We start from the raw sequence: 17,888 nt of genomic DNA on the forward strand, positions 1-17,888 counted from the left end.
TGCGGGGAGAGCTGTATAAATGAAGTTTTCTAATATGATGGTGGGTTTTAGGATGAAGTCAGATGTGGAATAAAAACTAATCTTGGTGTCTTTTTTGAAGTCTCAGGTTTTTTTTTTATGAATGGAGGAATGCACTACAAGATCAAACTGAGCTCTGTGGGACCGATTACACTCTTGCTTAAGAAGGAACTTTTCTGTCCAGCAGGGTTTGCACACTTGGTCTGTAAACCGGAAATCTCACCACAGTGAAATTTCTCACCTCTCTTTGTATTTTCTTTTTGTAGCTCTCTAAGACTCTGAATGCAGGATTATTCATTCATTCATTCATTGGAACTACCGTACAGACAGGGCAATGAGTTCTGGAACAATGACACATTTCTCTGTGATCTCTGCTCAGGAATTACAGTTTAGTATCTTTCCATGAAACTCTAAAATAAAAGCTCCAAAGAAAGGTCATTGCATTGATGGAGGCCATCATTAGGCTGAAAATTTAAAATAAACCAGAGAGAAAGCAAACATTTTAGAGGTGGAAAAATCAGAATGTCACTGAGCAGCTCGGCAACAACAAAAGGCCTGAAAACGTGCATGATGACAGAATTATTTCTGTGCTTAAAAAAATAACTTTTAACCCACGAAAGTGATGCTCGAGGGGCCAGAGTATCACTGTCCAGGTCTACATTCAAGAAATGCCTTCATGAAATACACAGACTTTACAACAAGGTGCAAACCGCTGGTTACACTCAGGAGTGGGAAGGTCAAAGTTCACAAAAAAGCATCTAAAGAGCTGTGCAGATCTCCAGAAAATCCTTTGGACAGTTGAAACCAATATATAAATCATTTTGACAATAAATGTGGAGATTATTAGATTGTTGTTTCACTGCCACGGCTGCTGTTCCCTTTCCAAAAGCCTTGGTGGGGAAAAAAAGTGCTACGATGGATGCATCGTCTTTATTTCAGGAGGCCATAACCGTCAATCACCCCACATCCGACCACCGCAGATATGTTTCATTTTGGACAAATAAACTCTTCCACATTTGGTTGTTTGTCCTTCTGACCAGATGCCGCTTTCTGCTACATCGCTATTCAGTTCATTTCAGTTTAGTTTATACAGCGCCAAATCACAATAAGGCGCTTTATATTGTAAGGTAGACATAATACAGACAAAAACCCAACAATCATATGACCCCCTATGAACAAGCACTTTGGTGTCCAGGGGACTGGATAATAAGGACTGATAAAAGGAGGTTTGATCCTTATATTTAAGGTTATGTGAGAGTGGCCGGTGTTCCTACTTTGGTAAAACATCCTACCGTAAGTAGTTTATGCACATTTCTGCTGTCACAGAGTCATTCCAGCACAAATGTAAGTAGGTATGACGGTTTGCCACTTAACTTTGCCCATCAGAGTATGCTTGTAGCTCACATTCATAAAGCCAGGATGGTTTGCCACTTCATTTTACCCGTTAAAGTGTGCTTGTAGGTCCCATTCAGAAAGGTAGCATGGTTTGGCACGTATTTATACCCGTCAGAGTATGTTTCTAGCTCTTATTAACAAAGGTAAGATGATTTGCCACTGAATTCTAGCTGTAAAATTATGCTTCTAGCTCATATTCACAAAGGTAGGATGGTTCGCCACTTAATTTCGTGTTGTGCGCATGCGTAGAAACAACGGGTAGGATGGATTCCCAGAACACCTGTTCGTTCTAAGAAAACTGGGCACTGGGTCTGAAATGTTTGTTGTTCTCAAACAGTGAATGCAGCACGTTCATCAAAGTCCGTGAACTCAACATCACACTGAGTGTTTCAGAACAAACATCAGGCGAATGTGAAGAAAGTTCAGAAAAAAGCAGGGATCGAGCATGTGTCCTGCCCCACAGTTCAAAGAAGGCGAAGCTCCAAAAAGATGAAAAACTTGCTCCAGGTTCTCATGCTCTGTTTGCCCCCTCACAGGGAGCAAGTAGCGGGTCTGAGGGCGGGGAGGAGGAGGAGGAGGAGAGGGAGCCGCCGTTCTCCGGGCTCCTCCTGCACTGTTTTTGCGCGCAGCGATGGAAGCGGTGTGCCTGCTCCCCCTCCTCCTCCTCCTGGGATTCTCCGTGTCCTCGTCGGCGGTCTGGGACCTGGTGCTGCTCCACACAAACGACGTACACGCTCGTGTGGAGGAGACCGACGTTAATTCCGGGAAATGCGGCGTTAACGGGCAGTGCTTCGCCGGCGTGGCCCGGAGAGCCACGGAGGTCAGCAGGATCCGCAGCACCGAGAACAACGTGCTGCTCCTGGACGCCGGGGACCAGTTCCAGGGTACCGTGTGGTTCAACGTCTACAAGGGGGCCGAGGCGGCACACTTCATGAACAAGCTGCGCTACGACGCCACGGTAGGAGCGCCTCCTGTCCTCCCCAGCTCCGCTGTTCAGGTCCTGTAGATGCTGGGTTAACTGAGTAATGCTGAGTAATCAGATTACTCTCTATGGTAGTGATCGTAATTACCCGTCCCACACAGACATGACCCCCCATCCACCTCCTTCATCTGCTCTCTGCTGCCAGACAAACAAGGATGGGGGGGGTCTAATGAAGTTCAGTGGAGGACTGAAATTTAGAAAATGTTTCTGAGCTGATGAGATCCAAAGTTTGAAGAAAAAAGCACAAAACAGGCAGAGAGCGAGCTGCTTACTCACATCTGGAGAGCACAGCCACATGTGCACCAGCTCAGAGGGGTGAAACAGAACATCTGACAGCCCGAGTGCATGGTGCTGCTGTCCCTGAGTTAGTGTAAGAGCTGAAGCATTCAGACGGTCTGATCTGATAATTACCCAAATAAATTACTGCAAGATCCTAATTGCTTTTATGCCTTTAGGGGCTTTATGGAAATCTTAGCATGAAGATGAAGAGCAGGAATATAAGCATCTCAAACACAATTTTGATCTCTGCAGAGATGGTGGGGTCCAATCATCGTGCTGGTTTTAATTGGGAGAGGCAGACGCAGGACTGCACTCAGTGAAAGGCTTGATTTATTGGTTCAGGTTTAAAGGTTGCACTCGATTTTAATTCATCTAATTATTCAGCTTCTTCTCTCTTCTGCTTTTTAACTCTCAGACAGAATCAGAGATCCAAGTTTAGAGTCTCCATTTAATTTACTTTTGGTGGGTAACAAAAGTACGTTTTTATTGGCTCAGCAAGTCTAAACATTTCGTCTTTTAAATTGTGAAAGTGGGAAGAAGGATTTGTTTCTACCGGCCAAGAGAGCTAAATGTTACACAGCTGAATACAAGTTCATGAATGAAAAATAAAAACACATTACATTTAATTAATTTATGTGAAAATATGAATGACCTCACTGAGTACACAACAAAGCAAGTTTCCATAAGGCAAAACAATTTGCGGCTTGGTGAAACACTACACCCACTTAAACTCACACCATCCAAATTTAAAGGTCATCTTTACCCCCGTCAAAGGTTTTTGGTTTGGCCTGGAAACTCCAGCTCATCTCCTGTCATCGTTCACCTTCAGAGGCTTCAGGGTGTTTTACTAGACGTTTCTGCACAAAGTGTCACCTCAGCAGCTGAATTCAAGGTGTACAATCCTGCACGGCAAACTCCTAAATAAGCGCTTGTGAGCTGATGAGCCCCCTCCAGACTTAAATGTGGCCGGTTCCACTAACTCTGCTGTTTGGTCTCCGAGTTGTTTGCTCAACTCTGATCACCAGAAACAGAAACTACACCAGCGCAGTTTAACAAGGTTAACGTTTTCTTTGTATGAAGGTTTGAGGTCTGTGATGAGTTTATAGAAGCGCAGGAAGTGCACACAGAAAGAAGAAAGGAGCTTTATAGATCACGTACGAAATCATACAGAGTACAACATTCAGTGACATGTGTCGTGTCCGAGCTGCGGACGTAGCCGCGGCATTCCGTGGCTTGGTGTTTTGGCATGGGGGGCCTAGCCAGGACCCTTACTGTATACTGGGAGGGAATCTGACTTGCGGCTTCTTACCACTACACCATCCAGCTGCAGCAGGATTTTTATTTTAGCCCCAAACACTGAAACAAGAAAATAATTACATTTTCAGAAGAAACTCTGTCTATATAACCAGAACAGGTTCAAAAGCAAGAGAAGGTTTTTCATATGAAAGCAATGTTTGAGAAGGTTCCGTGGTTTTAGTTGGTGAGTGGACGGCTTCATGGCCATGGGTGATGTGAAGGCAGTTATGGTGGTCCAAACCAGAAGAAACTGAAGGACAGAGCGTGAGCTTAGTTGGTGGGGTGTTTTGAGTAACAACCAACTTCTGCTGATCAGTTCGTTCTTTGTCTCCAAGCTCTTCATTCCTTGTTTTCTTTTTCAGGTTTTTGGGAACCATGAGTTCGATAATGGAGTCGAAGGACTCATGAAACCGTTCCTGGAACAGATCAAGTGTCCCATTCTCAGTGCTAACATCAAACCGGACCACACTCTGAACGCAACGTTTGGGATCACTTATTTACCTTATAAGATATTTACCATTGGCAGAGAGAAGGTGGGCGTGGTGGGATACACCACACAGGAAACACCGGCTCTCTCCAAGCCTGGTAAGTGGCTCCTCTGAGCTTCTGACACATTTATAGTAATGTGAAAAAACTCCCATGGAAACTGTTTAATGGTTTATTAATGAACAAATACATCAGTGGATGTAGTGTTTTCCTGTGAAAGGAAGTAACTGGTATCGGGAACTGGGATCACGCTTTAATTTGGAAAATAACACCACAGCATTTCCATGAGGATTAAAACCCAAGCTCTGAGTTGGGCCTTTCCATAATCCTCCATTCATCTTATTTATTAAGATCCTTTTAAATCAGGTTACAAAGTGTTTCACTGGACAAGATTGGAAACAACCATCAAATAAAACATCTAAAGTGTTAGATGTGTTCTGGTAATGACTGCACCCTGGCACAGTGGAGAAACCCCACAGCAGAACATTTCCACTGCCATGCTTCACAGTTGCTGTGAAGTTCTTCTTAAAGCTCTTTGTTTCCAAAAAAGCCAGCTGGGGCTGTGGCCAGACAAGAAGACCGTTGATCCATCTGCCCAGGTCACGTGACTTCAGAAGGCCCATTCTGTGTTGTAGTCGAGTATTTATTTCCCCAGGAAGCTTCCCGTGGAGGTCAGATTTGTTCAGATGTGCCTTTGACACGAAGACTGCAGATCTGCTGGCGATGTTTTGGGGCTACTGAAGACTTCTGTGTTTGAATGAGCTGCGACGGCCGGTCCCAGGTGTTGGAACGTGCAACATTTATTGTTCCTTACAATGGGATGAATATACTTTGTCTAACTCGAGCTGTTAAAACATCCTTGTCTGTTGGCCACCAAATGGTCTTCAGGCCTACATGAACACTGAAATAAGGACAGGACATAGAAATACTTTGTTCTTCTTCCTCTTCACAGAAGTTTGTTGGTCACAGCAGAAATAACTGTTACTTATGATAAATCACAGATATAAATATGAAAATAGTGCCTGTGCTGTTTTTTGGATTTGGCTGAAAAGCAGACAGACATGCACAAACTGACCGGTGCCAGTGTTTCTCCCCAGGACCTCACCTGCAGTTCCTGGACGAGGTGACCTCTCTACAGGTACAGGTGGACAAACTTCGGACTCTGGGGATCAATAAGATCATCGCTCTCGGTCACTCTGGCTTCACTGTAGATCAGATGATCGCCAAGAAGGTCCGTGGGGTCGACGTCGTCATCGGCGGACACACCAACACGTTCCTGTATACAGGTAGGAAGGCGGATAAAGCTGTCACATCTGCCACATCTGTCACCTACACTGTGGGGCTCACACTATTACTGAAGGCTCAGGCAGTTTTTAACGATTTAAACTGATCAGCAGGTTATTTAATGCATTTAAATAAAGTTTATTTTGCTTGTTTTTATGTTTCTTTTTTTAAGTAATCTCTTTCAGTGGTCTGTCAGTGTTGTAAGTCCTACAATGCTGATTAGCATTATAGGCGAAACAACAGATTTTACTTAGACGGGTAAAATCCTCCTCATACCTCAGCTGATTTTGCCCTGTTAATGGTCAGGCGGTAAAAACAGTGACCTGATTTTTCATCCAACCAATCTTAGTTTTGTTTTTTCGATCTGCTGCTGTGGCTCTGCTCTTTCATGCATCTTCATGAGCAAAATCATTTACATCTTGCTTCATGCATTTCATTCTCCCGCAGTCCATCTCTGTGAGGCATGTCTTTGTTTCTTCATGGGAGGAAACTTTGAGTCTTCATCCCTCTGGCTCGCTTTGGAGTAAACAGGCTGTCTGTGCGAGTGAGCCTCTTATAAATAACTCTGAAGTGTTGCATGTAAATGGGCAGGACGAGGTTTGGACCTCTAACTGCACAGATGTTTTCCTGCAGTGTGGAACTGCCTTCACTTAGTGGCTTGGGCAGCGCTTCATCACTATTTGGGGATCAGGAAGGAAGAGAGTCCTTGAAGTCTTCCTGTTGTGCTGATGTTGTGCAGATAAACCTGCACAGCGAATTGGACTTGTGTTTAGACAGCCAAGCATCATTAATCAGCGTTGGTTAGTGGATATTCTAAACGTTGCTCTTTTTAGCCTTTAGCTTCTTCGTGATGGTAAACATTCCCCTGGAAGTGTCACGAATGCACAGATTAGACCTCAGACAGTGAAAGGATGTTACTGAAGAACAGGAGAGTAAAAAAGAGAACTGTTTGGAATTTCATTGAATGAATGAATATTTATAAGTGCAGATTTCACATCTTTGTCTCGGAGTGATGTCATCAAACTGAGTTGATATCAGACTAGAAGAAGCTCTTTGAGCCGCCTGCCCAGGTCACATGACTTCAGAAGGCCCGTTCTGTGCTGTAGTTTTGAGGCTTCCTTCCAGGAAGATTACCGTGGAGGATGAATCTTTTCAAATGTGCCCTTTCACACAAAGAGCTGAGAATGTTTTGGGGTTCCTGGAGACTTCCAGGTATTCTGAAAGCTTCATTTGATGCAGTTTCATCCTTCATTTTTGAGAAACTGCCGCGTGATTAAGTGATGAGATGTTTAGACCATTAATGGAAGACCAGCTGACAACAGTCTTTACACTTTATGATGTGAATTACTGCTTTTTAAAAAGTGTGGTGAACATGTTTTAGTCGTAGGGGAAAAAAATCTGCGTGTAGTTTATATTCAATGACTTCAATAATTCAAGTTTATATTCAGAAAACTTATCGTCTTTTTCTTTCCATCTTTTGTTTTTTCTGCTGTTTTTCCAGGAACTCCTCCCTCTACTGAAGTCCCAGTTGGTACATATCCCTACATGGTGACCTCAGAGGAAGGGCGAAAGGTTCCTGTTGTGCAGGCCTACGCCTTTGGAAAATATCTGGGTTACCTGAAGGTCTCTTTTGATGATGCTGGGAATGTAGTGAAGTCAACTGGAAACCCCATCCTCTTGGACAGCACCATCGAACAGGGTAATGAAGCAGAGTCTGCCATCTTTGTTCTTCGTTTTCTGTTTTTTACCAGATTCTTAGTGCCGTCTTTGTGCTGTTGGAGGATTTCTGATTGTAGTTGTCACAGGGTGACAGGGCACATGAGGGATCTCTGGCGTCTTTTGTGGATGTTTTGCCTCAGCAGCTGAAATCTGAATGTTCCTTGAGAGAGTTTGTGGGATCTTTTATCTTCTACTTGGTGCAAATTGGACAAATCTGATTGGCTGTCACATTTAGAGCTCACATTCTCTGAATGTATTTTGCCATTTTTGTGCTACGGTTCTGATTTTAAATTTCATGAATAGCACAAAAGCCCCTGGGACACCCTCCGAGCTGCACAGCTGTTGATGTTAAAAGAAAATGCTGTTATGCATTAAAATTGTAGCTTCTACCCATTTCTATTACTGTGCTACAGAAGGCGTATAAAAGATGAGTGCGCTCACTGTCGCCGCCGTCTTTTATTAGTGTAATGTTGGCCATAATTTACATAGCAATCAAATATCAAACCTTCTTTAGTATTCAGTATAATTTGAAGCTACAATATGATACCATCAGTTCATCAGGAAAGTCTTTAAGGTCCCAGATAAGGGAGATATTTGTCTTTTGCAACCCCTGCTGATCATTAGCAAGAATCCAGGTTAAAGGCACTTCCATACTGACTTCATTGTTTAGATCCAGTCTCTATGTCCATCTTTTATACTTGCTATGCTGAAAATTGTGGATTATGGGGAGAGTAAGGACTTATTAAATGTGCTGGTTTCTATGTAGCATCTTTTTCTATGTCTTTCTATCCAACACTCACGGTCTAATGAATGCAGGCAGTATCTTGCCCAAAGATACTTTTTGGCCACCACCAACCTTCACATTAGTGGGTGGTCTGATCCGCCTCCTGAGCTACAACCACCTCTGAGGATCCACACTTAAAGTCCTCATCTTGTCATTAACCCGAGGATTCTGTCTGGAAGTATTTTTATCAGAATCAGAATCAGAATACTTTATTGATCCCTGGGGGAAATTATTTTTTGTTACAGTGCTCCATTTTAAACCAACATTAAGACATTATGACCTTGTGTATGCTTGCAAATAAAATTAGCTGCTGTCATGTGCATATACCAAAGCTCTGCTTTTTGCAAACAGACATCTTTTTTTTATCAGATTGTTTATTTTTTTTTGATATCAGAAGATTGTAAAACAGAAGCAGGGAGCTTGGATGGAGTGGAGTGGATTTTAGTCGGTCAGACAGAGTGGGTTATGTAAATGATGTGTAGATTAGGAGCTTGGTGTCAAAGCAGTAACGCAGGCATTTAAAACTGTTAACTGCTTGACTGTTTTTAAAACTGAATAATGTCTTGCACAGATTCGGAGGTGCTGGCTGATGTGGAGGAATGGAAGAAGAATCTGGCCAACTACTCGGCTCAGGTGGTGGGAAAGACTCTGGTCTTCCTGAACGGCTCGACTCAGGATTGCCGCTTTAAGGAATGCAACCTGGGAAATCTCATCTGCGACGCCATGGTGAGCCTTTAGAGAAATACTATTACTATTATGTTCCTCCTCCTAGCTCTCAGAGGCTTGTAGCTGAGGGTTAGCAGTTAGCATCATCTCCATGAATCAAACTTCAGACTAACTCCAGTTTAGCAGTTTAGGCAGTGCTATCTGTTCCAAAGTTCCAGAACTATGAATTAAACAGTATAAAAGCACTATAACAACGGCTAGCATATACATCTGTCAGAGGTGGAGAAGTTGTAGCAACATGCCATAGATCCACGTGTGACCGAGGAAATCTGCTTCCTGTTTCTGTTCCTCAGCTCGACAACTACATCAGCTTCTCAAATGATGTCCAGTGGAACCACGTCAGCGCCTGCATCTTGAACGGAGGAGGCGTTCGGGCATCTATCGACGAGCACACGAGGAATGGTGAAGTCAAATAAACAGAGCTGTATTTCATGTGCAGAGTCAGAACATTGGGACAACCTGTTATTGACTACTTGGGATTTTTCTTCAAAGCAGTTTCTGATTTGTGTCAAGAGGATTTTATAAAACTGTTTTCTGTGATGGACTTCCTGTAGGTTCAATCACAATGGAGGACCTGATAGCCGTCTTACCCTTTAGCGGAACCTTTGACCTGATGGAGCTAAAGGGCTCCACGCTGAGGAAAGCTTTCGAACACTCGGTGGAACGATACGGCCAGAGCACCGGAGAGTTCCTTCAAGTGTCCGGTATCTGCACGTTTACATCTACTCTGGTTATTTGGTTCATACAGAAATATCAGCGTTTTTTTTGGCACACAATTTTAATTGATGTCCAGTGGAACCATGTGATCTTCTGACTTTTACTCTGGTGCAGCTTTGAAGTGCACAATTGTGATTTTGTTGGTACAAAAACTTATGTCATTGCCCTCCAGCGCTTTCACTTCATAATTTCAGGTGGTCCAATATGAGGTTCAATAGGTTACTCAATGTCACTATAAAAGCCATACATTCTCTGATGTTCCCCTTCAACATCATCTTCCTGTGTATCTCTGTACAACTTCTGTACACCTCCACAAAGAGTAAATGAGCTAAACTTATATAAGCATTCTTTTTACTCTTTACATCCAGAACTGGGTCTGATCGATTGCATCTCATTTTGGACAAATTCAATTTTTAATATGACGATGGTACCGGATGGGAAGAGTTCAGTAAAGCATCTAAATCTGTTGAACCTGAACTTTTTTTGAGAAACCCTGAAGTAGGAAGAAATCTTTGTGGGAACATTGGGTTTGCTTTAGATAATAAAACCATTCGATAACATTTCCACAGCCCACCCATTCCTGCTGCTTTGGATTTGCTCTCCTTTTTAAAATACCTGCTTGTGTTCAGCTTATGAGAACAGTTTTTCGCTCATCCGGCCAAAGAAACAATGAGCTTAAGCCATTTCAAAGCGACTATCTCTCCAAATTTCACAGTGGCGCCCGCTGCTATATTATTGGTCAGAATCTAATCAACTTCTATACAGTGTTCACCAAATGGGTTTTCACCCAAACTGGCCACATTTTTTTGTTTTATAAAAAACTGTGAATTGTAAAGGATCCTGAGCCACATGAGCTACTGCATCATTGATAATCTGGTTTAAAGTTACAGTCTTCTTCATTCAGATGAAGAACTGTGAAAGATGGACTCAGTGTACATGTAGATGGTGACATTACTTAGTTTTTAGATTGTGCCATCAACATTTGCCTCATTGAGAAAACTTAAAGAAAATTCTTGTCTTTTGCAAGGCAACAGAATCTGAAGCTATGAATAACGTGGATGTACAGAACATCAGCTACATTTGATAGATTGTACCCTACTTACTTAAATCCAGTGTTGAAAAGCACAGCGTGCCTCAAATGTTGTCCAAGTACTAGAAACCGGGCAAGAACTTAAAAATATCATCATCTGGTTGGTTTCAATCAGGATCTATCTGACCCAGGAATTAGTCAGCACCAGAGAGAACCTGAGTACTCTGTTGTGTCAAGACTCTTTCACCACATTATACATATTCCTCATGTATAAGGAGCTGGAGAGAACGTTCTCTGTTCTTACTCTCCGGCTTCCCGTACAGTACATCTGATTCAGACTGATAGTGTCTCTGTTTCCTCCAACAGGAATTCGTGTAGAATTTGACCTCTCCAAACCACCGCAGCATCGCATCAAAAGCCTCAGCATCCTTTGCACCAAATGCCGCGTTCCTGTCTATGAACCCGTCGAGAATGAGATGGTTTACAAGGTGGTGCTGCCGTCATACATGGTGACAGGAGGCGATGGATTCTCGATGATCAAAGACGGGTTCCTCAAACATAACAGCGGTGAGGGTTTTGTTAGTCTTGCGCTTGGTTTAATGTTTTTCCAGCGCTTCTTTTCACACTTGTTTCTTTTGCTTCCAGGGGATTTGGACATTTCAGTCGTGTCCAGATACATCACACAAAGAAAACAAGTTTATCCCTCTGTCGAAGGACGCATCAAGCTGTACAACTCAGCTGCTGGACTTGAGGGCCAAACAGCTTCCCTGATTTTTATGGTTTCACTCGTGCTTCTCTGGAGTTTCCGTGGAAACATCTAACTTTTAAAAACTTTTTTCAAAGACAGTGAAACCACGACGGATTAAAATAACACCCTGATGTAATCATGTAGGACCGGGAAAACTTTCTTCATAAAACCCTGACATTAATGACTAATACTTTTTTTATAACGAAAAGGGAAGCCAGTGTGGTAATACCTTTCACTTCCCTCTAGGAACAAATGTGGACAAAAGTGCAAAAAACGCAGCCAAGAGTTGAAACAAGTGCTGCGGTTTCTCCAGTAATCACTGGCAGCCTCGAGGGGAAAAAAGTGCTGTGGTCAGAAGAAAAAGTGTAAAATATCTTTTGTGTGTAGCTATAACTCGTCTTCCGTATACTTTGGCCTCAAAATGAAATCAGCACCAACAAGGCTTTTTGTGTTTGATCTTTTTTAAGCTCTGCTAACTGTGAGATCCGGAGGAACCATCAGACTCCCCCACACCACAACATTAGCCAAATACCTGCCTACTGTGGCAGATGCACAGTGGTATTAATATTTTGCACATTTGGGTACTGACGGGTATTGCACTGCTAAGCTGGACAGTGCCGCCATTTCATAATAAACATATGGTAAAAACTGAGTGTGCGTGTTGAGTGTTTAGCTGTTAGCTGGTGGAAAGCTGGTCACTTGGTCTTTCTACCAAAATGGACCAGAGTGAAATACAGAGATTGTGTGTGTTTGTGTGGTGTGGTGGTGGGGACTTGCATATATTAGATGTTTCAGATCATCAAACTTTTTTTTAACATTAGACAAAGATAACCTGAGCAAACAGTTTTTAAATCGTGATTTCATTTATTCAGGAAAAACAGCTATCCAAACCTACCTGCCTCATGTAAAAAAAAGTCCCCCCATGATTCATGAATTGACTGTAATAAAGAAAATTTTTTGAAAAAGTTTAGTTTCACTGCTACACCCAGACCTGATTACTGCCAGACCTCTCAAGAAATCACTTCAACAGAACACATGGATGACTCACCTAGGTGGTCACAGGAGAACCAGAATAACATCTGAACAACTGCAGGCCTCACTTGGCTCAGTTAAAGTCAGAGGTCATGATTCAAGAATGAGAAAGAGATTGGCCAAAAATAGCCTCCGCGGGAGAACTCAAGGAGAAAACCACTGCTGACCAAAAAGATCACAATGACTCGTCTCATATCTGCCAACAAACATCTGGGAAAATATTCTGCGGACTGATAAAGTGTTTGTTTATCCACCTTGAGGAATCACCAGTGAAGCACTTCTTTTGATTATTTATCAAAGCATTGAATGATTAAGACAGTTCGCTGCAGCCAACTTTCCAGAAGAGCTTAGCCTCCCTAGCAGTTCACAGAGCTTTATATGAGAATGTGCATCTATCTAACCAGTTAAAACTGGTGGAATGAAGCTGCTTGTTTTTTGCAGGCCCTGAGCTAAGAAGTGGCTATGATGGATATCAGGCACCAGTCATCGTGTCTACAACTGCCTCAGCACATTCTTTTATACTGATATGTCTGCAAGTAATTATTCAATCAGTGAAAAACTAAACATTCTATTAATCCCGAATGATAATCAAACCCAAAGGGATTGATACGGTGGCCCTGAGAGGCCAAACGGACTGCAACTTCAGAAAACACTTGCAAAAAGAAAAACACCTGCAAAAAGAAAAACATGTCACTCCTGGTCCAGGAGTGACATGTTTAGCCGCATGTTCTCCTTAAATTGCTGGCTGTCTGAGTGGTGTCCCAGAAACGATGTGGGCTTCATAGATAATTGGCAAACCTTCTGGAGGAAACCTGGTCTTGTTAGGAGAGACGGCATCCATCCCACTTTGGATGGAGCAGCTCTCATTTCTAGAAATATGGACAAATTCATTAAACCCCCCAAAATATGACTATCCAGAGTTGGGACCAGGAAGCAGACTTGCAGTCTTACACGCCTCTCTGCAGCTTCTCTCCTCCTGCTACCCCCCAAAAACCCATCTCCATAGAGACTGTGTCAGCTCCCAAACAGACAAACTAAAAACCAGCAACAAACAACTTAAACATAAACAATCACAAAGGAAGAACAATACAGTATCCACATCTGAACCAAAGAGTAAAACAGTGAAATGTGGATTATTAAATATTAGGTCTCTCTCCTCCAAGTCTCTGTTAGTACATGACTTAATAATTGATCAACAAATCGATTTACTCTGCCTTACAGAAACCTGGTTGCAGCAGGATGATTATGTTAGTTTAAATGAATCAACACCCCCGAGCCATTCTAACTACCAGAAATCTCGAAGCACAGGCCGAGGGGGCGGTGTGGCAGCAATTTTTCACACCAGCCTATTAATTAATGAAAGACCAAGACAGACTTTTAATTCATTTGAAAGCCTGATGCTTAACATTGTCCACCCCAGCTGTAAAACTCAGAAACCAGTCTTACTTGTTATCATCTATCGTCCACCTGGGCCTTACACAGAGTTTCTGTCTGATTTCTCAGACTTTATATCTAATTTAGTTCTGAGCTCAGATAAAATAATTATTGTGGGTGATTTTAACATTCATGTAGATGCTAAAAGTGACAGCCTCAACATGGCATTTAATCTGTTATTAGACTCAATTGGTTTCTCTCAAAATGTAAAAGAACCCACCCACCACTTTAATCACACTCTAGATCTTGTTTTAACATATGGCATAGAAACTGAACATTTAACAGTGTTTCCTGAAAACCCTCTCCTGTCTGATCATTTCCTGATAACATTTACTTTTACAATAATTGATTACACAGCGGTGGAGAGTAGACTTTATCAAAGTAGATGTCTTTCTGAAAGCGTTGTAACTAAGTTTAAGAATATAATCCACCCACTGTTATCATCTTCAATGCCCTGTACCAACACAGAGCAGAGCAGCTATCTGAACGCTACCCCAACAGAGGTCGATTATCTTGTTAATAATTTCACCTCCTCACTACGTACGACTCTGGATACTGTAGCTCCTGTGAAAACTAAGGCCTCAAATCAGAAGTACCTGACTCCGTGGTATAATTCTCAAACACGTACCCTAAAGCAGATGACTCGTAATCTGGAGAGGAAATGGCGTGTCACAAATTTAGAGGATCATCATTTAGCCTGGAGAAATAGTTTGCTGCTTTATAAGAAAGCCCTCCACAAAGCCAGAACATCTTACTATTCATCACTGACTGAAGAAAATAAGAACAACCCCAGTTTCTCTTCAGCACTGTAGCCAGGCTGACAAACAGTCAGAGCTCTGTTGAGCCAACCATCCCTTTAACGTTAACTAGTAATGACTTCATGAAATTCTTCACAAATAAAATTTTTATCATTAGAGGAAAAATTACCAATAATCATCCCACAGGTGTAATATTATCTACAGTTACTCTTAGTACCATTGATATTACGTTAGACTCTTTTTCTCTAATTGATCTTTCTGAGTTAACTTCAATAATTACTTCCTCCAAACCATCAACGTGTCTTTTAGACCCCATTCCTACAAAACTGCTCAAAGAAGTCCTGCCATTAATTAATTCTTCGATCTTAAATATGATCAACCTATCTCTAATGATCGGCTATGTACCACAGGCCTTCAAGCTTGCTGTAGTTACCCTTTACTCAAAAAGCCATCTCTAGACCCAGCAGTCTTAGCTAATTATAGGCCAATCTCCAACCTTCCTTTCATATCAAAAATACTTGAAAGAGTAGTTGTCAAACAGCTAACAGATCATCTGCAGAGGAATGGTTTATTTGAAGAGTTTCAGTCAGGTTTCAGAGTTCATCACAGCACAGAAACAGCTTTAGTGAAGGTTACAAATGATCTTCTTATGGCCTCTGACAGTGGACTCATCTCTGTGCTTGTCCTGCTAGACCTTAGTGCAGCGTTCGATACTGTCGACCATAATATCCTATTAGAGCGATTAGAACACGCTGTAGGTATTACAGGTACTGCACTGCAGTGGTTTGTATCATATCTATCTAATAGACTCCAATTTGTGCATGTAAATGGAGAGTCCTCTTCACACACTGAGGTTAATTATGGAGTTCCACAGGGTTCAGTGCTAGGACCAATTCTGTTTACATTATACATGCTTCCCTTAGGCAGTATCATTAGAAGACATAGCATACATTTTCACTGCTATGCAGATGACACCCAGCTCTATCTGTCCATGAAGCCAGATAACACACCAATTAGTTAAACTGCAGGAATGTCTTAAAGACATAAAGACCTGGATGGCCGCTAACTTTTTGCTTCTAAGTTCAGATAAAACTGAGGTTATTGTACTCGGCCCTGAAAAGCTTAGAAATATGGTATCTAAGCAGATTCTTACTCTGGATGGCATTACCTTGGCCTCCAGTAATGCTGTGAGGAACCTTGGAGTCATTTTTGACCAGGACATGTCCTTCAACACACATATTAAACAAATATGTAAGACTGCGTTCTTCCATTTGCGCAACATCTCTAAAATGAGAAATATCCTGTCTCAGAGTGACGCTGAAAACTAGTTCATGCATTTATTACTTCCAGGCTGGACTACTGCAATTCATTATTATCAGGATGTCCAAAAAACTCGCTGAAAAGCCTTCAGCTAATCCAAAATGCTGCAGCAAGAGTACTTCCTGTTACTTTACACATTAGTCATGCAGAAAACTGAAAGGTATTGTTGAAATTGCACTTCATTTTGTTATATTAAGATATGTCAGAGATTAAATATTCTATATCAAAGTCTTTGCACCAACAGAAAAAGGAGTTTCACTGGTTCAGCCTGCCTGAGATTAAAGTGAGCCACTTTTAAACGCACTAAAGAGTGTTTTCATCATGTGGGATTGAAGCTGTGAAAGGGTGTCCTATCCCTGCTGTCACAGGCAACAGCTGGGATAAACCGCTGACAGGTGTGTGACAGGTGTATGTCACAGGATTTGTGAAAAAGTGTGTTTTAGTTGCCAAAGAGAAAAATGAATTAACAACCAGCTAAAATCTTCATAAGCTTTTAGGGGTTCAGAACTTTTAAACTCACGAAACAAGGGTTTAATAACAGCTGGTTTACAGTGTCATGTCTATAACCCCATCTCAGACTTTAAATTCAGTTTCATGTTGCCTTTCCTGTTTTTCTGTTTGGATACTTGGCACTGTGGGGTTTCCTTTCACGTCTCTGTATCTAAATGCTCCAACTTGCAGATAAATAAATTTTCTTTCAAGGAAAGTCAAGCCAAGTTTCCACATCTTTGGGAATTTTAGGCCTTTGAAGTGTGGAAGCTGGCAGAAATGGTTGTTTAATTTCAAAATGAAATATGTAAAAACAGTAAACGGATAATTGTGACCTTCAAATCTATGTGTTGCACAGATGTTTCCACTCAACTTTAAGTAGTTTACAAACCCTTAAAGAGCTCAGCGACGTCTTTTCACTGCAGTGATTGAGTAGTTAACTTTCTTACTACATGCATGAAAGATGGTAAATTTAACATTAAGCTGTTGAAATAAACTCAGATTCCTCTGTGCAGATTAAAAAGAAATGATTTGAAAGGCGAATTGAATGTTTGCAAGGGTTAAAGATGAAAGTGTCAGCAGCAGTAAAGTGAATTTCATACAGTTCGGTTGGTTTACGCCGTCCTGACTCGGAGTTTATGCAAAGCTCTGGAGTGATTTAGCTTTGTTAATTGAATTTGTGACAGAGCACAAATGCTGCCTGCTTGCTCTTCCCTTTTAATAATAATAATAAAAAAATAAATAAAAAAAAATCGGTCCTGCAAAATGTTTAAATTGCTTTATCTGCAGTATTTGAACTCAACTATCACATGACGTCACAATTCTGCATAAAAACAAAAATGGTCAAAATCAGAAAAGCTGAAATAAGCAAAGCTAAAACCTCTACAGATCATGTCTCAATGGTAAATATGAAGCTAGAGCTAATAAAACCACACCTGTGATGATGGATGAATTGCATATACTACATATTTAAACAGGATTTTGGATTCAAGTTAAAAGTTTTAAAAGTGTTTACATTATACTGAGCCATTTAAAGTATTACTGAAAGCTACAACACATGTAAAAGTATTTTGTAAATTTGCCAGTTTTCTCATAATCTTTCCTTAGTTTTAATTTTTCTTTCAAAATCTACATTTGTCATAAATTTGTTTTTTTTCCCTAATGAAACTGCCTATTTTGTCACGGAAATGTTACATTTTCCACATTTTTTTTTCCTTTTGTCTCCGTTTAGCATGAGTATTTAAGGAAGATTTTACTGCCAGCCCTTTAATTTTGCCCCTAAAACAAAAAAATCAAAGATGTGCAAAGACTGTTTTTAGGGTAGAAAATAGGCTGTGCCATTTCCCTCATGTCTTTTTTTGTCCTGTAGCAGAGTTCAGGAAATTCCTGTG

At 41.4% G+C, this 17,888-nt stretch overlaps 1 protein-coding gene across 1 annotated transcript; it reads left to right on the plus strand.

The window, feature by feature from the left end:
* The first annotated feature begins 1,787 nt into the window (after nt 1-1,787).
* nt5e (5'-nucleotidase, ecto (CD73)) lies at nt 1,788-12,429 on the plus strand. Its single transcript, XM_085247050.1, has 9 exons — nt 1,788-2,371; nt 4,333-4,555; nt 5,554-5,742; nt 7,242-7,439; nt 8,815-8,969; nt 9,263-9,371; nt 9,524-9,673; nt 11,083-11,283; nt 11,362-12,429. Exons 1-9 carry the CDS (start codon nt 2,045-2,047, stop codon nt 11,535-11,537), a joined length of 1,728 nt encoding a protein of 575 aa, XP_085103176.1. The 5' UTR covers nt 1,788-2,044; the 3' UTR covers nt 11,538-12,429.
* Nucleotides 12,430-17,888: the final 5,459 nt, after the last annotated feature.

The sequence above is a fragment of the Mchenga conophoros genome, linkage group LG15 (assembly GCF_057382185.1).
Source record: "Mchenga conophoros isolate Kocher_MC1m ecotype Shallow Benthic linkage group LG15, M_conophoros_male_GT1.1, whole genome shotgun sequence".
In the NCBI taxonomy this organism is placed as follows: Eukaryota; Metazoa; Chordata; class Actinopteri; order Cichliformes; family Cichlidae; genus Mchenga; species Mchenga conophoros.